Raw genomic sequence first — 16,182 nt, forward strand, 5'->3', positions numbered from 1 at the left:
TATTATTTTAAAACGTCTCTGAAAACTATAAACAACGCCCTAAACATTTTCGGAATTCCTTAGCACGAGGGAAATGGAAAAAAAACAAAACCGCAAAACGAAAACAAACGGTTCTTATAACCACGTGCCGCATGGTTAACGCATTACGGAAAACTGATTAATTTTGTAGCTAAGTCCCTCTAGCGATAATCGTGCTTCCACAATGTTTAATTTCGTTTCCGGGGCTGTTGGTATTTTTAAGACTATATCATATATTGGACATTTTACGGTCGAGTCGAGTATTGTATGCACAGTGCACACGCATATTATTATGTGTGTATAATGTATAATATATAATATATATACCTACAATTGTACATGTACCTATATAATATCGTCAAATATATACGTCATTGGCATCGTGTGTAATTCGGTGTAAAGCCTAACCAATAAATAACTCACTTGCCGACCTAGCTGTTGGTCAATACTCAATTATTTAAACATAACACATAAACTATCAAAGGTTATTGTTGTCCATACTTAATGTGATCAAATAATAAGCTGTGCTCGAATCTAATAACACACATACCACGCAGGATTGTAGGTATTGGTATATGATGTACACGGGATCGACAGGTTCTTTAACGGATTAGTTTACCTATACCTATAATATTATAATATCACACGGCTCTGAACCATCTTACCAGAAATTATCCAATAAAATAATCGTCGAGAATTTTCTCTTGAAAGGAAACATGCAGAAGAGGTAGGTTAGAAAATAACAACTTTTTAGGAATTTTTTTTTTTATTAAAACGAAATAACCACTTCTAAATTCGCATTTTTAAAAACAATCTATACCATTTAGCTGTTGTATAATATATTTTATAAACAATTTGTAATTTGTTTATTTATAAAAAAAACGTTTTTTTTTTTTCATTTAGTTGTTTACCATGCTTAAACAAATTGAATGTAATACAAACGACTATATTGATGAAAAATAATCAGCATGGTCCGAAAAGATGACTGACAAATGTATCTGACATAATTTGATACATTTTTTACCAATCATTAAAAATAATAACAAGACGTACATTTGATCAAATTATATCAATTAAATATACTAAAGCAACGTTAGTTTTATTATCAGTTATTTGATTTAATTTATGAAGAACTCACATTAGGTATAGAATGTGAAATCTTTTCGGGCCAAGCTGACAAATGTTTCAGACAATCCTGGCCAAACTATACATGAATAAAAGTTAATTTATCTAGAAATTATCAGGCTTAAAAAAAATCTTCTATGAATATCTATTAAAATATTGTTATAAAGGTGTAATGCAAGAAGCTAAGCAAAGTTTATCGTAGAAAAGTAAATTATAGGTATCTTACACTCAAATTTCACATATAATGTATAGTATAGCCAGTATAATAGGTATATATTATACACACACACACATATTATATATAAATAAAAAAATGATTTTATTTACGAAAACATATAGTATGTAATGAACTGAGTTGGATCGCATGATAACACGTTTTGTTTGATAGGTATTTGATATCAAGCAGAAATCCACAGGATGATTTATATAGATGCTTTTAAAACCGATGTTGTTAAATAATTTGGCCAGAATATCCCAAAACACCCTGATATAGTAGTAGTAGTAATAATAATAATAATAATAATAATAATAATAAATATAATTAATTTTAACATTAATAAATTTGTTCATCTTTCTAATATTGTTTAAAACATAAATGCATCAATATTATCTGTTAACAATAATAATTATAATAATGAATGCGCTGTTAAAATTAAATACTTTGCTTGTTTAAACTGTTTTTACATGTTATAGGCATATAATAATAGTTATTCAAGATCCATTATTAAATTATTTTATTAATACAAATCTAAAAAAGTTTAACAAATTTTACCTAAAAGATGTTCAATTTATGAGACAATGGAAAACACACCTGTTGGCTGTTACACATGTAAACTGTTTAATGATCCAGGTGATCTATGGCTAAATAGTATCTATCTATAATACATTAATTTTAAGTATTATTCATATTAATATATATTTTTATCTACCCGAGAGTTAGCGCAAGTAATAAAAAATACTAATAAGAAAAAACTAACGATTTTAAACAAGAACGATGACAATTATTATGATATATATGATATAAAGTGTTTGTTATGAATAGTATTATATTTATTTTGATGGTTTAATTGAATTTCATACAATTTAATAATATATAATATATATAATAGTGACCCTTTTAAGATCTAGAAGACTCAAATATATCGTACAACAAACTCGTAGATATGGACAGACAGACGTTACGTTCAATATCAATAATAATAATTTAAAAAAAAAAAGAGATTTAGAATATTTTCATTTAAACGCTTATTTTAATCTACTACAGACATGCTTCGGCACAATTATAGATGTTTAAAAAGATCGTTTAGAGTTTGGGATCCAATTAAATTGTTACGTAGCGTCGTTATATTTTATTCTAATAATATAATGATTGTGTTATTCTATATCAATTCGTATTATAAGTGTTTTGCCACGCAAACTGTTTCATTTTCTTTAGAAATAGGTAGTTTTTTTTGTTTTTTTTTACACATTTGTGTACATTTTTTTTAGCAATAAATTAGCCACTAATTAAAAATAAATATACCTCTAATATTACTGTTCGATATGATCAAAACATGGTGTTTTTAATTTGTCATTATTGAGACATATTATATTGACATTTAATAATTAATATAAGTTATAACCATCATTTTGACCTATGTGTTCAGGGAAAAATTTCTAATACGTACAAAAAGTAGAGCATGTATTATATTATTATGTTACATAAGATTATATCTCGAAATTTTAAACACATTTCATATTATACGATATACCTAACTAATATTAAATAATTACAATTTTTTTTAATCACAAAATTTGAGTAATTTGTTGATTCTATAATCGACGAAAATGTTTTATACTATTCTCAATTAAGATATTGTAATTATGAAACAAACATTTTATTGTGGACCTATTATTTATTATAGTTATAATATGACAACTGTACAGACTTATCGTAAAATTAATAATAATTATTAGGTTTGAATGTAGGTATATTATAAATATATATTACAAAAGTTTGGTGAATATATTATAATATAGGAACAGCTATCGGTAGGTATGATCAAAATATTATGATAGTAAATATATGCTTTAATAATGTCGAGAACAAATAGGTCGAATGATGCTTTTGCAGTCTTTCGCAATTTTCTAAAAATATTTCTTGGGAATTTTTCACTTTTGACAAACCCAAAATACCATTTGGGTCAAATCGATAAATAATAAACATACATCCATTTTATAGAGTCTTCAAAAAAAAAGAAAGTGTTTTTGGAAAAAAAACCCACATAGTTGTAAAACTAATAGCTTCTTTGCTCCCGCTCAGGATCTATAATAAAGATAATTGATAGTTTGTATTAAATCGACGTTGAATTTTTCACTTAGTCGTAATAATTTAATTTATAAATAAAGTAATAAAAAAACAATAATCATAATATATTTACAAAATATGGACAGCCTAGTAATGTAACTGAAATATAATATAACTGGTGCCCAGAGTCCTTGGCGAGAACAGGTGTTATATAGGATAAGTAAAGTAAATTAAAATATGCACACCGAGGGCGACGTGCCAGTACACCATATTGTTTTGGAATTCGTCCCAATTTTTCACTCGAGTCAATAACATTTCGTGGGTCAAGTATAAAAAATATAAAAAGGGTTCTAAATCGATTTTCAGAAGAGCACTTTTAAAAATTGATTATACATAGGTAGTAGGTACTATTTTTACAAATACAAATTTTCTTACAAAATACCATTATTGAAGGAACATGTCGTTTTTAGTTTATACACACTCCATACTCGAGCTAGTATTCCAGGTCTTGTTAGATCAGCTTATTCACACAAGCCCCGAAGGAATTTAAATTATAGTTTATACGATGTAAATTTCAAAAATGAACGGTGAAAAATAACTCCTCTGCATGTTAAACGATATAGACTATACTCAAATCTAAAAAAAATATAATTACGTTTGTAAAAAAACATTTTATAACAAGTTTAATTTAGTTTAGACTAGTTGTTATGTTTTTGAAGTCACCAATATTTAAAAAAATATATCACTACACATTCAACACGTAAGAGTTAAGGTTTTAATAAAAAAAAATAAATATTATTTCTGATCAGTTATATTTTAGATACCACCTAAATTTTGTCGTCACTGAAAAGATCTATGCTATAATACTATTATTTAGTACCTATTGGTACCTATTTATCATTTTATTTTTAATAAAATATCGAAAATGTAAGTAAGTATATAAAACATAAGCTGATTGTTCAACAACTTAAGACTTTAAAGTATGTAGGTACCTAATCTATTATTGATTAATATTTTGTAGTTGAAAACACTTTTACAATTTACAGGAAACAATTTTCTAAGCTACAAAATACCAAAGAAGTACCTACTAATTAATTTTAAAAACGTTGAGTTTAAAAATTTGCATTTTCGAAAACATCGATTTAGAACCACATAACTATTGACCCACAATTTAATGTATCAGATTAAAAAAAATGTTCAAAGTTTATAATTTATTAAGTACCTATGTAATTTTGGGCTCTTAAGAAAATCTAGGTACTTTAGAAATTAAAATCAGCTGGTGCCATCCGTTTCTCAATAGCTCATGGTATTCACATACGGGCGTGTAGCACTTTACATTCGCTGGTCACCTCTGAAATAACTTTAACAAAACCCATCGTCACCCACCGTGACTTGGATACTAGCTTTTAAATTACACTTTACAGAAAATTATAATTATTTACACCTTATACACTGCTGCATAGTATTATGATTTATGACTCGGACTTGGTTGGTTTATCAACGCGTACTTATTGGAATGCGCATAATGCATATTATACCTTTGCGTACCTTATTATACGTTACACAATAACAGTTGAAAGTGTCTACACCTTTTCAATATACTTGATGCAATTGCGAGAGTTTAATATACGGGGGGGGGGGGTCCATCTACAAGATTTGTATCGCGGCAAGGAGTGCGAGAGCTGATTTAAGTGGCGGAATGGAAAGACAAATTAAATCGTCCGATATTATTCTGGTATTATACCGTCAAGGCATAGTAAAATATGAACAGATCTGATTTGACAAATGGTAAAATTGTTTTTAGAACCAATTATTGCGTTATTGTTGATTTTAAATTTAGCTTATGTTTTCACGATTTTCTCACAAAATAATCGAACGAGGGAATGCGAAAAACCGTACAGTAGGTACACTGATACCTCTAACGTTATTGAAGATTTTTATTACACCAATGGAGACATTTTGAACTAACAGGCATGATAATTAATAGTGCGTTTTGTTTGAATGAATTCTTATGGTTTTTATTTCGCATAGTTTTGAATGAAAATCACTGCGATTACCGAAACGGTCGTTTGTTTGAATATGAAATCATCGATTTCTCCCGATTATAATGTTTGAATAGATTGTTTGTTAGAATATGGTATAATATATGTTTTAGAACAGGCCTAAAAACGATTAAATATGTAATGACACGGAGCAGTCCGTCGACGGGTTTCAGCTGTTAGTCGACGCATTATTATTTCAAACCCTCCACACCATCAACCCCACTCGGACTTTGCTCGATTAAAATTGCACGCACACAGAGCGAACGGGAATTGTTGATGTGACTGGGACCAAGTTCGACCAGACCGCACTGTATCCCGCACGTAGGTACCTAATAATTATATAGATTATACGTACGTGTTAGGAGTATTCATTATTCGGTTCGCACACAAGCCGTATTATTATAATCACTGTTGTTATACGCTGAAAGGATAGTATTATAGTCAGTAGGTATTTACTCGTTAGCGGATGGGTGTGGGTGTGTGGAGGGGGGGGGGTGGTTTTCCCGTTGGCGCAATGAGTGACTTGAAGCGACAAACCGTTGTTCACCTGCGTGGGTGTTGAGTGTTGACTGGGTAGAATTTATGACGAGCGTAGGTAGCTACTAGGTACACAAAAAGCAATGGCGTCACACAATTTTTTTCCTATTAAGGAAGTATTACCTAACATAAATTATTATATTTCGACTATTATACAGAAAGAAAATACAGATAAAATGTGAAGCCCAATATGTTTTTAAAAATGTTTAAAATGTCACGCGAATCATACCTCCGCATAAACCCCGGCATATTATCATCATCATAGTCGGCTGTCATGCACGTCACCGTAACGACGTAGGTATTGTACAATATACGTGTGTGTATGTGTGTTTGGGAAATTGTTAATAAACTATTTTCAAATTTCGATCGGAAATCACACAATCGCGCGACCGGCGCTGGACACGATGTCCACAATCATAATACACGTCCGAACAGTATCTATACCTCAAATCGAGTAGGTATCGTTATTATCCCTGCGACTGTGATGGTGTCGAAGAATTAGGTATATATATAGGACATAGGTACACCAAAACTGCAATTTAGGAGACACGTGCGCGCCCTCGACGGCACTGCAGGCCGGACTAACGACTTGGGGACACACCTATCATAATATACTTAGGGTTAGCCAGGTGTATAATATAAACATGGTAGTAACAACGATAGTATCGATAACAATAATAATATTAATAATCGCGATTATCATTATTAAAATTATTACGTCATCGTAAAATGTACTATAATAATATAATATTATAGTATAATGACAGAATTAGTCTATGCGACAAACAAACGATACGACACGCGCAAAACTGCAAAAACGAAATGGAACAGTTATGTAACAATAAATATTATATTATGGTTCGGAGTCGGACGGCGGCTAGAGGAACGTGATGCGTACTTGCGGCTTGTCGTTGTTGGAGGACAGCGACGGGGACGGCGGGTACGAGGCCGACCCGTAGTCCATTTCCGAGTTTGGATAGGACGTGGGCAGGTTGACGACGACGGACGACGTGCTCGAGTTGGGGTTGTTGCAGCCCTGCACGGACATCACGGAAGTGGATCCGCCGGCTGCTCCGCTGCCACCGCCAGCAGCGCCGCTACTGCTTCCGGCCACCGCAGTGGTCGCGGCCGCCGAAGCGGACGCCGAGGACGGCGACCCCGCGGCCGACGACTTGTGGCCCGCCGACGCGGACGGCATGTCGCAACTGTTGTAGTCGAGTGAGTTGCTCGACTTGCCGCCGCCGGGCGCCGCGGCCGCCGACGTGTGACGCTGCTTCATCTGCACCTCGATCAGCTCCTCCTCGTTGATGGGTTCGCCTATCGAGTCCGGCGAGCTCTCTCGCTTGTGCTTCTGAAACATCAATACGCGATCCGACCGTGTTAAATACCACATATAGTATATAATATAAGCATGGGTGAGGCATGACGTGGATAATAATAAGTATGATACCGTGGATTTTGTACCGGGTGTCATATTATAGCGTGCATCTACTGATCTACCAATAATAATTATCAAACATATAGTATAAGACACTATATTATCATCTACACGATAAAGTATTAATAACTGTACGAATTACTGAACAAAAATATTTAAGCGCATGGTATTTATAATTTATACAAGTCGACACCAAACGTATCTGATATATATATATATTAATTATGGCCACAATTCTGGCCACTAAATTGTAATACGGTTTGAACACGCTCGATATATATACACGTATTCATGCATCCGCATTAGATATAGGCCGTAATACTATTATTGGCGAGGTCCGTGTTGAAATTGAAATAAGTAGGTAACCGAATTATGTTATTATGTAGGTACCGTAAATAATTACAAACACACGTCATCATATTTTATACGCGCGAGGAAGTTAAAAATATTATTTGTTTGAACGATTTCGAATTTCCGGATCAAAATATTAAACGGAAAAGAATTATAATGTTCGGAATGGATAGAGGTACTTATCGGTAATTTATTGCGGGTATACGCTGCACCAAGGGCGGGACAAAACGTGACTATATATAATTATGGGTTTCAGGGCGGGTGCCAAACGAACAGCGGCGAGATGTCTATTTTTTTATATGCCTATAGCCTATATATTATATATTATTATACCGCGGTGCAGTTCAAAGTTCTTAAATAAATATTGTGTCTAGCAAATCGAGAATTCGATTTTTTCCGATCGTTACGAATACTATACAACGTGTACACTACAGTACAATAATATATAGGTGTACTTATTAAATTATATAATATATCATAACATGAATCGATCGGCCCTTGCGCTCTTCGCGGCGGGATCGGCGTCGGTATTTATTTTATTTTTTTTTTGCCTTCGCGCGATATTGTTGGCAAGTCAAAAGTTAAGATTCCGCCGCACGTTTATAATAATAATAATAATAATGTATACACAACTGGACGGGTCTGCTAATGCATACCAGTAATTACGCCAACACCTGTGCACGGCTATGGAGGTATATATGTATTATATAATACATAAACGAGAGCGGTCTTATATATTATTCGCTTGTCAACGAGAACTCTTATATCATGTGCGCGTTATACCGTGGGCCTCTCCCCGGTTTTGTTCGTGACCTTTTTTTTTCCACCGTCGAAAATAATATACCCGCCACACTTTTTAACGTGAGCTATACTAATACATAGTACAATAATATTATAACTTCACGCCGGGTCTTATGTCCCGAAGTCACACGCCGTGCGACGGGCTGCTTCTTTTCAATCTGAGTTTTCTCATCGTATGCAGATAGTCAGTGGTGTGCAAATAATTATTACTAAGACAAATATAGGGAGGTACTTTCGTTTTTTTTTCACGTATTAAAAATATTACTTTGACTATGACGTTATGTATATTTTTTCGAAAGCATTTTCTCTGGTACGATACACGTCATTTTTAATTAGAGTGGTTATAGAATATAATAACCTTTATCGTATACCTACATTAATAACATGTATGTAGACTAGGTACATTATAATAATATGTAGCTTGATGTTGTAGGTTTGCATGTAAATTTCTAAACATGATATGGAAAACAACAAAATCAACATCTATACAGTCTTAGAATGTATAATGTGAAGTAATCAACAGTAGAAAAAATGTACTTTATTTAAATCGTGTGAAAGATGATTAAAATATTTAATGGTATTTTATGTTAATTTCATATACCTTTTTATTTATTGCCATAAGTCATAACTACACGGCAGTTACAAATGTATTAAGTCATAAGTAAGTTAAATTCATAAATAACGTCAAGTTATTGCTATTCATTATTTCTGATTTTGTATTTTATTATATTGTGGTGCTATAATCATCACTGGCGGAGGTACCTCCTACCCATTTAGTATTTACAACAGTTTAATTATTAGTTTACAAAGCCTTATGTTTATACCATATTCTACATTCTAATGAAATTACATTGTTTCCAAATATTAAAATATCAAAATATTTTTTTTTTTACTTTTATTCAATGATAGTTTTTAGTATAATAGGTATATTATATTGTTAATATTAATCACTTTTCGTAAACTAAAACGTCTAAAATTATGATTGTATTTTTTTTAAAATTTATTTAAGGCTCTTATTACATAAATAATTTTTACTATATTATGTAGATTATTTTTTTTCTACCTATAATTTGAAAAAGTTAACATGACAAAAAAAGTGAATAATTTTTTTAAACTTTTTTGACGTTAGTCGAATTGTTCATCGATGTCTTAAAAAAAAATAATTTTACTAAAATGTGACTTTGGGTACCTATTTTTGGTTAATTATAAATTAAATATACAAATATAAAAATACTAACTATATATTTTTTTAATTTCTATAAGCTATGTATTATAAGATATTCTTTAAAACATGCAAACATTTTTTATAAGTACCTACATTTATGAATAATTTATCAGGCCCAAAAAAAGTATAATTATTCAGCTCTACAAAATTTTACTACTTCAATTTTTTTCAGAAAAATACTACTAATTACAATATTATACTTTAACTACCTATAATTACATATTAAAATCTACGTTATCTGCTGTAATTTATTACTAGGTAGGTACACCTACCTATTCATAATAACGCATATACCATTGGATTTTGTATATTATTTTACGTTATACGATAAACATACCGTATATAGTGTCTACTGTCTACAAATATACCTACTCGTATATTTATATTTTATTCACTAGGAACTTCTAACATAGCATAGATAACCAAATACATGTGTATTGTGTACTGTCGTCCAAACCATAGTCTCCCAAACTTTTCACGGTACGGCCCAATTTGAAAACATTTTTAAATGTTGGCGACCCACCAAAATATAAATGAAATTTTTTTTTTTGTTGATAAATATATAATTTATAATTTATATTATACTTAATCATAACATTGTAAAAAGTATAATTTATTCAATTAAAAAATAAGATTTATGATTGTTAACTATTTATTAGTTTAATGTGAATTGTGTAGGAATTTATTTATAGATTTTTCGATTTCCAATATATTATTTTTTTTTTAATTATTTATTATTTAAATATACATACCTATATATTTTATAATTATCTAATATTCTAATTATTATATTTAAAAACATAAACATGAATATTTTACGTGACCCACAGTTTGGGTACCTCTAGTTTAAACTAATTTGATAAATTGTAATCGAAGTATAATATCTACAAATTTAAATAATTCTACTTTTTTAACGATCATCGACATTCAAATGAACTTTTTACTATAGATTTACCTAGTATTAATGAAATAGAAACTATCAAACCTGATACCGTTGATTACAGCATCTTGTACAGCATGAGCTTAAGAAGTTCACCCTGCTTAATGCCGAATGGCTAGGGCTCAGTAGGGGAGACGGTGAGCATGGCCTTTTTGATTGACCATTATATGGCACTTCGAGCTCCACAAACTCTCTATCCTAACATAAAAAAAAAATTAATTCTAAAAAATAATTTCTTAAGTGAAAAAAAAATCGATGACTAAAAGAATAGGTACAATAGAAGAATAATTATAGAGAAATATCGAGTAGGTATGAAAGTATGATTAAATACCTAGTTATAACATATAGAATTATATTTTGTTATAATTAGTTATCAAAGAGTTATTGTATTGTATACGCACAAGTTAAACTCATTTATATAACATATTGTTATACTGCTTTTACAGTTAAGTATTTGTCAGGCACATAAAAATATTGAAAATAAAGGACTTCAATTTTGTAAGTATTCTACATTTATTATAAATCTAATTTAGAATCTAAAAACGTAAAAAATTATATTTTCTTTTTGTATAAAAAATAATATAAGTTGTAAGGGTCAACGTATATAATATATGAAACAAGATGATGTAGCTCATGTATATTATACTATTAAAGTTTATTAATATGATGTAAACGTATTACTATAATTTGTAAATACAAAATGTACCTACATATTATATTATAATACGTTTTAAAAAAAATATTATTTTCTTTTTTTAAATGGAGTGATTAAAAATGAAAATTAAATTCCATGGTAAATGATTATGCATCTTCAAAAAAGCGTATTGTATTAATTTAATATAAATTTTAGATGTTAAAAGCACTGTTGATATTACTTGAATAGTTGAATATGGAATAATATAAGTAATTAATAAATAATAATAAAATAAATTGAAGAATAAATGTTATTAATTAGAAAATTTTAATTTGCCGTAGAAACTCTATCCTGTGACCATAATTATTATTATTCAGAATAGTTTGTAGGTACAATTATTGATGGGAAATTATGCAACAGTTATGCAAAGTGTAAAGTTGTACACTGTATACTATACGCAATATATAGGCAAGGCTGGGCATTAACAAGTTAAAAGTTAAAATTAAGTTAAAATGTTAAGTTAATTTTAATTAAGTTAATTAACTCGTTACTTTTATTTCAAATTAACTTTTAACTTAATAAGTTACTTTTTTCAAGATTTTTTTAAAATTAATTTATTACGGCTTCGACATTATAGTTATTTTTCAAGATTAATGTGTTAATTTCAAGTTAATTTTATTTAAAAAATATTTAAATTAAGTTAATTTTTGTCCGAAGAATAATACAAATTTTTGAATGTTTTTACTTTGATGTATCATTTTAAATTTCCCCAGAAAATTTTTTGAACGTAAAGAAAAACTATCTAATAAACCATATTATGTCTGGAATTTTTTATTTTTGCAAATTAGCAAATTTTAACTTAACACTAAGTTAATAGTTACTTTTTTTCAAAGTTAACGAAAAAAAAATACGGGTAACTTTTAACTTAACTTAATTATTTTAAAATAACTTAACGAGTTAAAAAAAAATCGTTAACTTGCCCAGCATTGTATATAGGTATGTAAAGGGTTTTAATGGGAAACGCATAGTTTTCAATCGACTATTACTGTGATACTGGTTGTTGAAGTAGGTAGCGAACTAGTGTTTATAGTGTCAATACTTATTTAGATAAAAAAATTACTCATCTATTATCTTATCTAGATAACATACTATTGTGCAATTTATCTAATATTCTAATGGTTATCTAGGGTAGCAAATTTCCTTATGTATGGGTAGACAAGTTTAGTTTAAATCACGCACCAACCACAGCAATAAAATATTTATTTCTCATGAATAATATTAGTTTTTTTTACTATAAATTTTTGTTACAGAAGACTTACCTACCCATTTTTTACTAGAAATTGTTATATATTTAGTTGGTACTTTTTAAACGTAATTTTACGAATTTTGAACTTTTTGGATAAACATGTAAAAAAAACTACTGGAAAATGAATCATCACAATGTAAATCACGATTTCACCTGATTCAATAGTTTTGTTATTTCATCGTAATTTCAAAATTAATAGGTTGAGTCTCCGAGACCTCGTTAATATAAACAGAACGACACCTGAACGGGTAAGAGCCCCAGGTGAAGAGGAGACGTTACAGTTCTTAGTAAGAATCATTAAATTCACACATGATACGTGATTTACTAATGGGGATACTGACGGTGTTAGATTTCAGAATTTTAGGATTTGAAATTTATTATCTGGATACAATTATACAAGTGAAATTATTTTTATTTTATCTGGATATAAGTAAAATTGATTAATTCCCCTAGGTTAGGTCACGATATTTCAGTTATCTATTCTCAGCTCTAGTGTAGTTTTATTCGATTGATACAGTAATGACAAATTAATCACTATCATGATGTTGGAGTCATTGTACAGAGTGCATTTGCAGTGAGGCAGTATTTCACTGGCAGGGGCCCATTCCCTTGATCTGTTGATGTGTGGCCTTTTTTTTACACGTGAGCTGTGTGTAAAAACTTTTAAAGGAAATTCTTTAAAACAACGAAGTTAAACAAATCCCGCAGCCAGTGGCGTATTTACGGGGGGGGGGGGGAGGTCAAGGGGATCAATCCCCCCATAGGCTGTACATAATATGCAAAAGTTTTCGGAGTCCTAACTTAAGGCCTCTAACTTTAAAGACGGGGTTACTAGATAAAATCATATCCCCCCAAAACAAAAACCTAAATTCGCCACTGCCTGCAGCAGATGCATGGTTAACGCAGTTCACAGCGTTATATAGGGAGTGCCCGCCCGCGTCAAACATAAATACCAGAGAATCGCCAACATCTCCAGTCTCCACAATGTGATTTTCCAAACATAATAAATACATTTTTTTTAATTTGTCATATGATAAGATAAACTTCATTTTAGTTAAATGAAAAATTAAACTTTAAACCAAATATAGGTGTTTTTTGTGTTACTCTTATTTAAAAACCATGCGTTTCCTGCGGTGGACTCTGTATAATATAAGGTACTGTATATAGGTATACGTTTTTACAACATTTATATTTATGTAGGTATTAATAAACATTTGTACAAAATGAATTTTCAGTATTATATATTACAACGATTGTAAAAGGGTGTTCGAATTTAAATATTAAAGCTCTTGTAGCACCTAACCCAATATATTATATAGGTACAATAGAAGTTTGTACTTAGTGTATTTAATTTCTTATAAATAGAAGAAATAGGGGAGTGGAAGTTCTAAAACTAAATGGGGGGGAGGGGGCAATAAGTAATTAAAGTGTATACTAAACTATTTTCATAATAAAAGTTGGTAACTGTTAGAAATAATGTAAAAACCAAAGAATTTGTAATTGTTAAATTATTGTTAATAGGTACTTATAACTAAAACCATGTGATTTTCACACACTCAGGAACAAGAGACTTAATATAATTTAATGTCGGAAAGTGTTCAACCAACACCTAAATACATAACATAATACGTGTATCTTTAATTATTTATATTATATAATTAAAGATAAAAATATTATTTACACGATTTAAAAGTAAAGACAATATAGAAAAAATATTTGTATAAAGTGAACAATTATTTTGATTACGTAGCATATTTAACAACAATAACACGATGGACCGAGTTAAGATCACACAATATCGTGGCCTTTTTTTTTTTTTTATAAAAGACGTTACTTGTGTTATCTGCGACTTGTTCCTCAACATTTGTTGAGGGCACTCAATCATTTTTTAAGCTTTTTAATTATAATCCTAAATACCTTTTCTTTTTATCTTGATTAAGATAAGGACGCCTGAAGTGAAATTTATTAATAAGATGAAAGAAAAATAATTTTATCTAGATATTTCATATTTCATATCTCTGTTAATATATTCGCCAGAATTGTGAACTATGAAACATTTAACATCTGCTCAGTTTACGAAATTAACAAACCATCAGCTTATCCCACGAATTGTGCAAAAAAACTGCTGTTAATAAATTGTACAACTGTACTGTAAAACATGAATAAAAACCATTCTAAATGTAAATTCTCAATAATATACAATTATTAATAAAATAATAAATTGACCTGATTAATGATTCCTATTCATATGTTCGGTTTACATAAAATTACGTTACTTACAGTCAATAAATACATTTTTCTCGTTTTTGTTCTTTGTAATCTAGTTTAATTAAACAGTATTTTCTATTATTAAAACTGAATTATACATTTATACATAAACCAATAATATATTTTGTCACAAGTCAACTACTATTTTTAATAAACTCAACAGTAGTGTGAATATTTTTTTATATTAATGATGATTAGGCATTATAATGTATTAGTTTTTTTATGATAGATCCATTTAATAGCTAATTTACAAGATTTAAAGTTTTTAATATTTGAAATTCCAAAAAACGAATTATTATAATAGTTTAAGTTCGTCGTAATCCATGGAATGACCTGTTTAAAATACCATCGAAATATCCATGCAAATTCCAATCGAGGGGGCTAAATAAAGGCCGAGTCTTACTTCTTCTATCCAAAAGTGCATGATACGCTGTAGTCATAAAAATTGGATGATTGGATGCAATGTTTGTTGTTTTTTCTATTAATTTCAAATGTTTTTGTTTTCATAATATTGTAGGCGCGTGGATTTTCTTCGTATATTATTTAATAAGCAAGTTAAGAATCTTATCCATTCATGTTTTAAATAAAAACTGTACCTATTCAATATATTTAAGCTGTCAATGTAAAAAAGTGCTGGGTATGTTTTTTATAGTCATTGTATTATATACAGTATACTGTATAGTTTCGCTGACACATCAAGCTTGAAGCACACAAACTGAAAGTTTTTAGGTTATTTAACAAACATTAGAAAACAGAAAAACACAGATCGCAAGCTACTATATAAGTTAGTAAAATTATTAAATATAGCTGATTATAGCAAGTCAAAAATAAATTATAGTATGCTATCATGGGGTAAAACTAGTTTTTTTAAATATTATAATGCTCCTTAAATATAAGAATATCCGGATTACTTACATATTATTTGGCTATGAAGTAAAATGTTGCATATCTATGACGGGACTATAAACTTTAAATACCTAGGTAATTAGAACATTTAATTGTAATAACTTATAAAATTAAAAGCTCAAGCATTTTTTATTGCTAAAATTTATTTTTAACTGATAATTAAATACAAAATTATTTTTTATTAAAAGTGATTATTCTATAAGTACCTAAATAGTACAGTTATTGTAGTTTTTAATAATAAATTTGGAATAAAGATAATACAGAATCATTTAAAATAAATAATAATTGTTGTATAATAATAATA

The 16,182-nt window shown here is 29.5% G+C and overlaps 1 protein-coding gene across 5 annotated transcripts in view; it reads right to left on the reverse strand.

Annotated features, from left to right (window-relative positions):
* Positions 1–582: 582 nt before the first annotated feature.
* Positions 583–16,182, reverse strand: part of LOC132934161 (potassium voltage-gated channel protein Shal) — a 78,742-nt gene continuing 63,142 nt past the window's right edge. Inside the window, exons 4-5 of one of the 5 annotated variants that reach the window (XM_061000435.1) lie at positions 10,810–10,962; positions 583–7,357 (exon numbers count right to left, since the gene is read on the reverse strand). In XM_061000435.1, the coding sequence (XP_060856418.1) occupies positions 6,887–7,357; positions 10,810–10,962 (624 nt within the window). In that variant the 3' untranslated portion in view covers positions 583–6,886. Of the gene's footprint in view, positions 7,361–10,809; positions 10,963–16,182 lie in introns of all 5 variants that reach the window. The other 4 variants (XM_061000434.1, XR_009662986.1, XR_009662987.1 and 1 more) reach the window with 4 other exon arrangements.

The sequence above is a fragment of the Metopolophium dirhodum genome, chromosome 1, assembly GCF_019925205.1.
Source record: "Metopolophium dirhodum isolate CAU chromosome 1, ASM1992520v1, whole genome shotgun sequence".
Lineage (NCBI taxonomy): Eukaryota > Metazoa > Arthropoda > Insecta > Hemiptera > Aphididae > Metopolophium > Metopolophium dirhodum.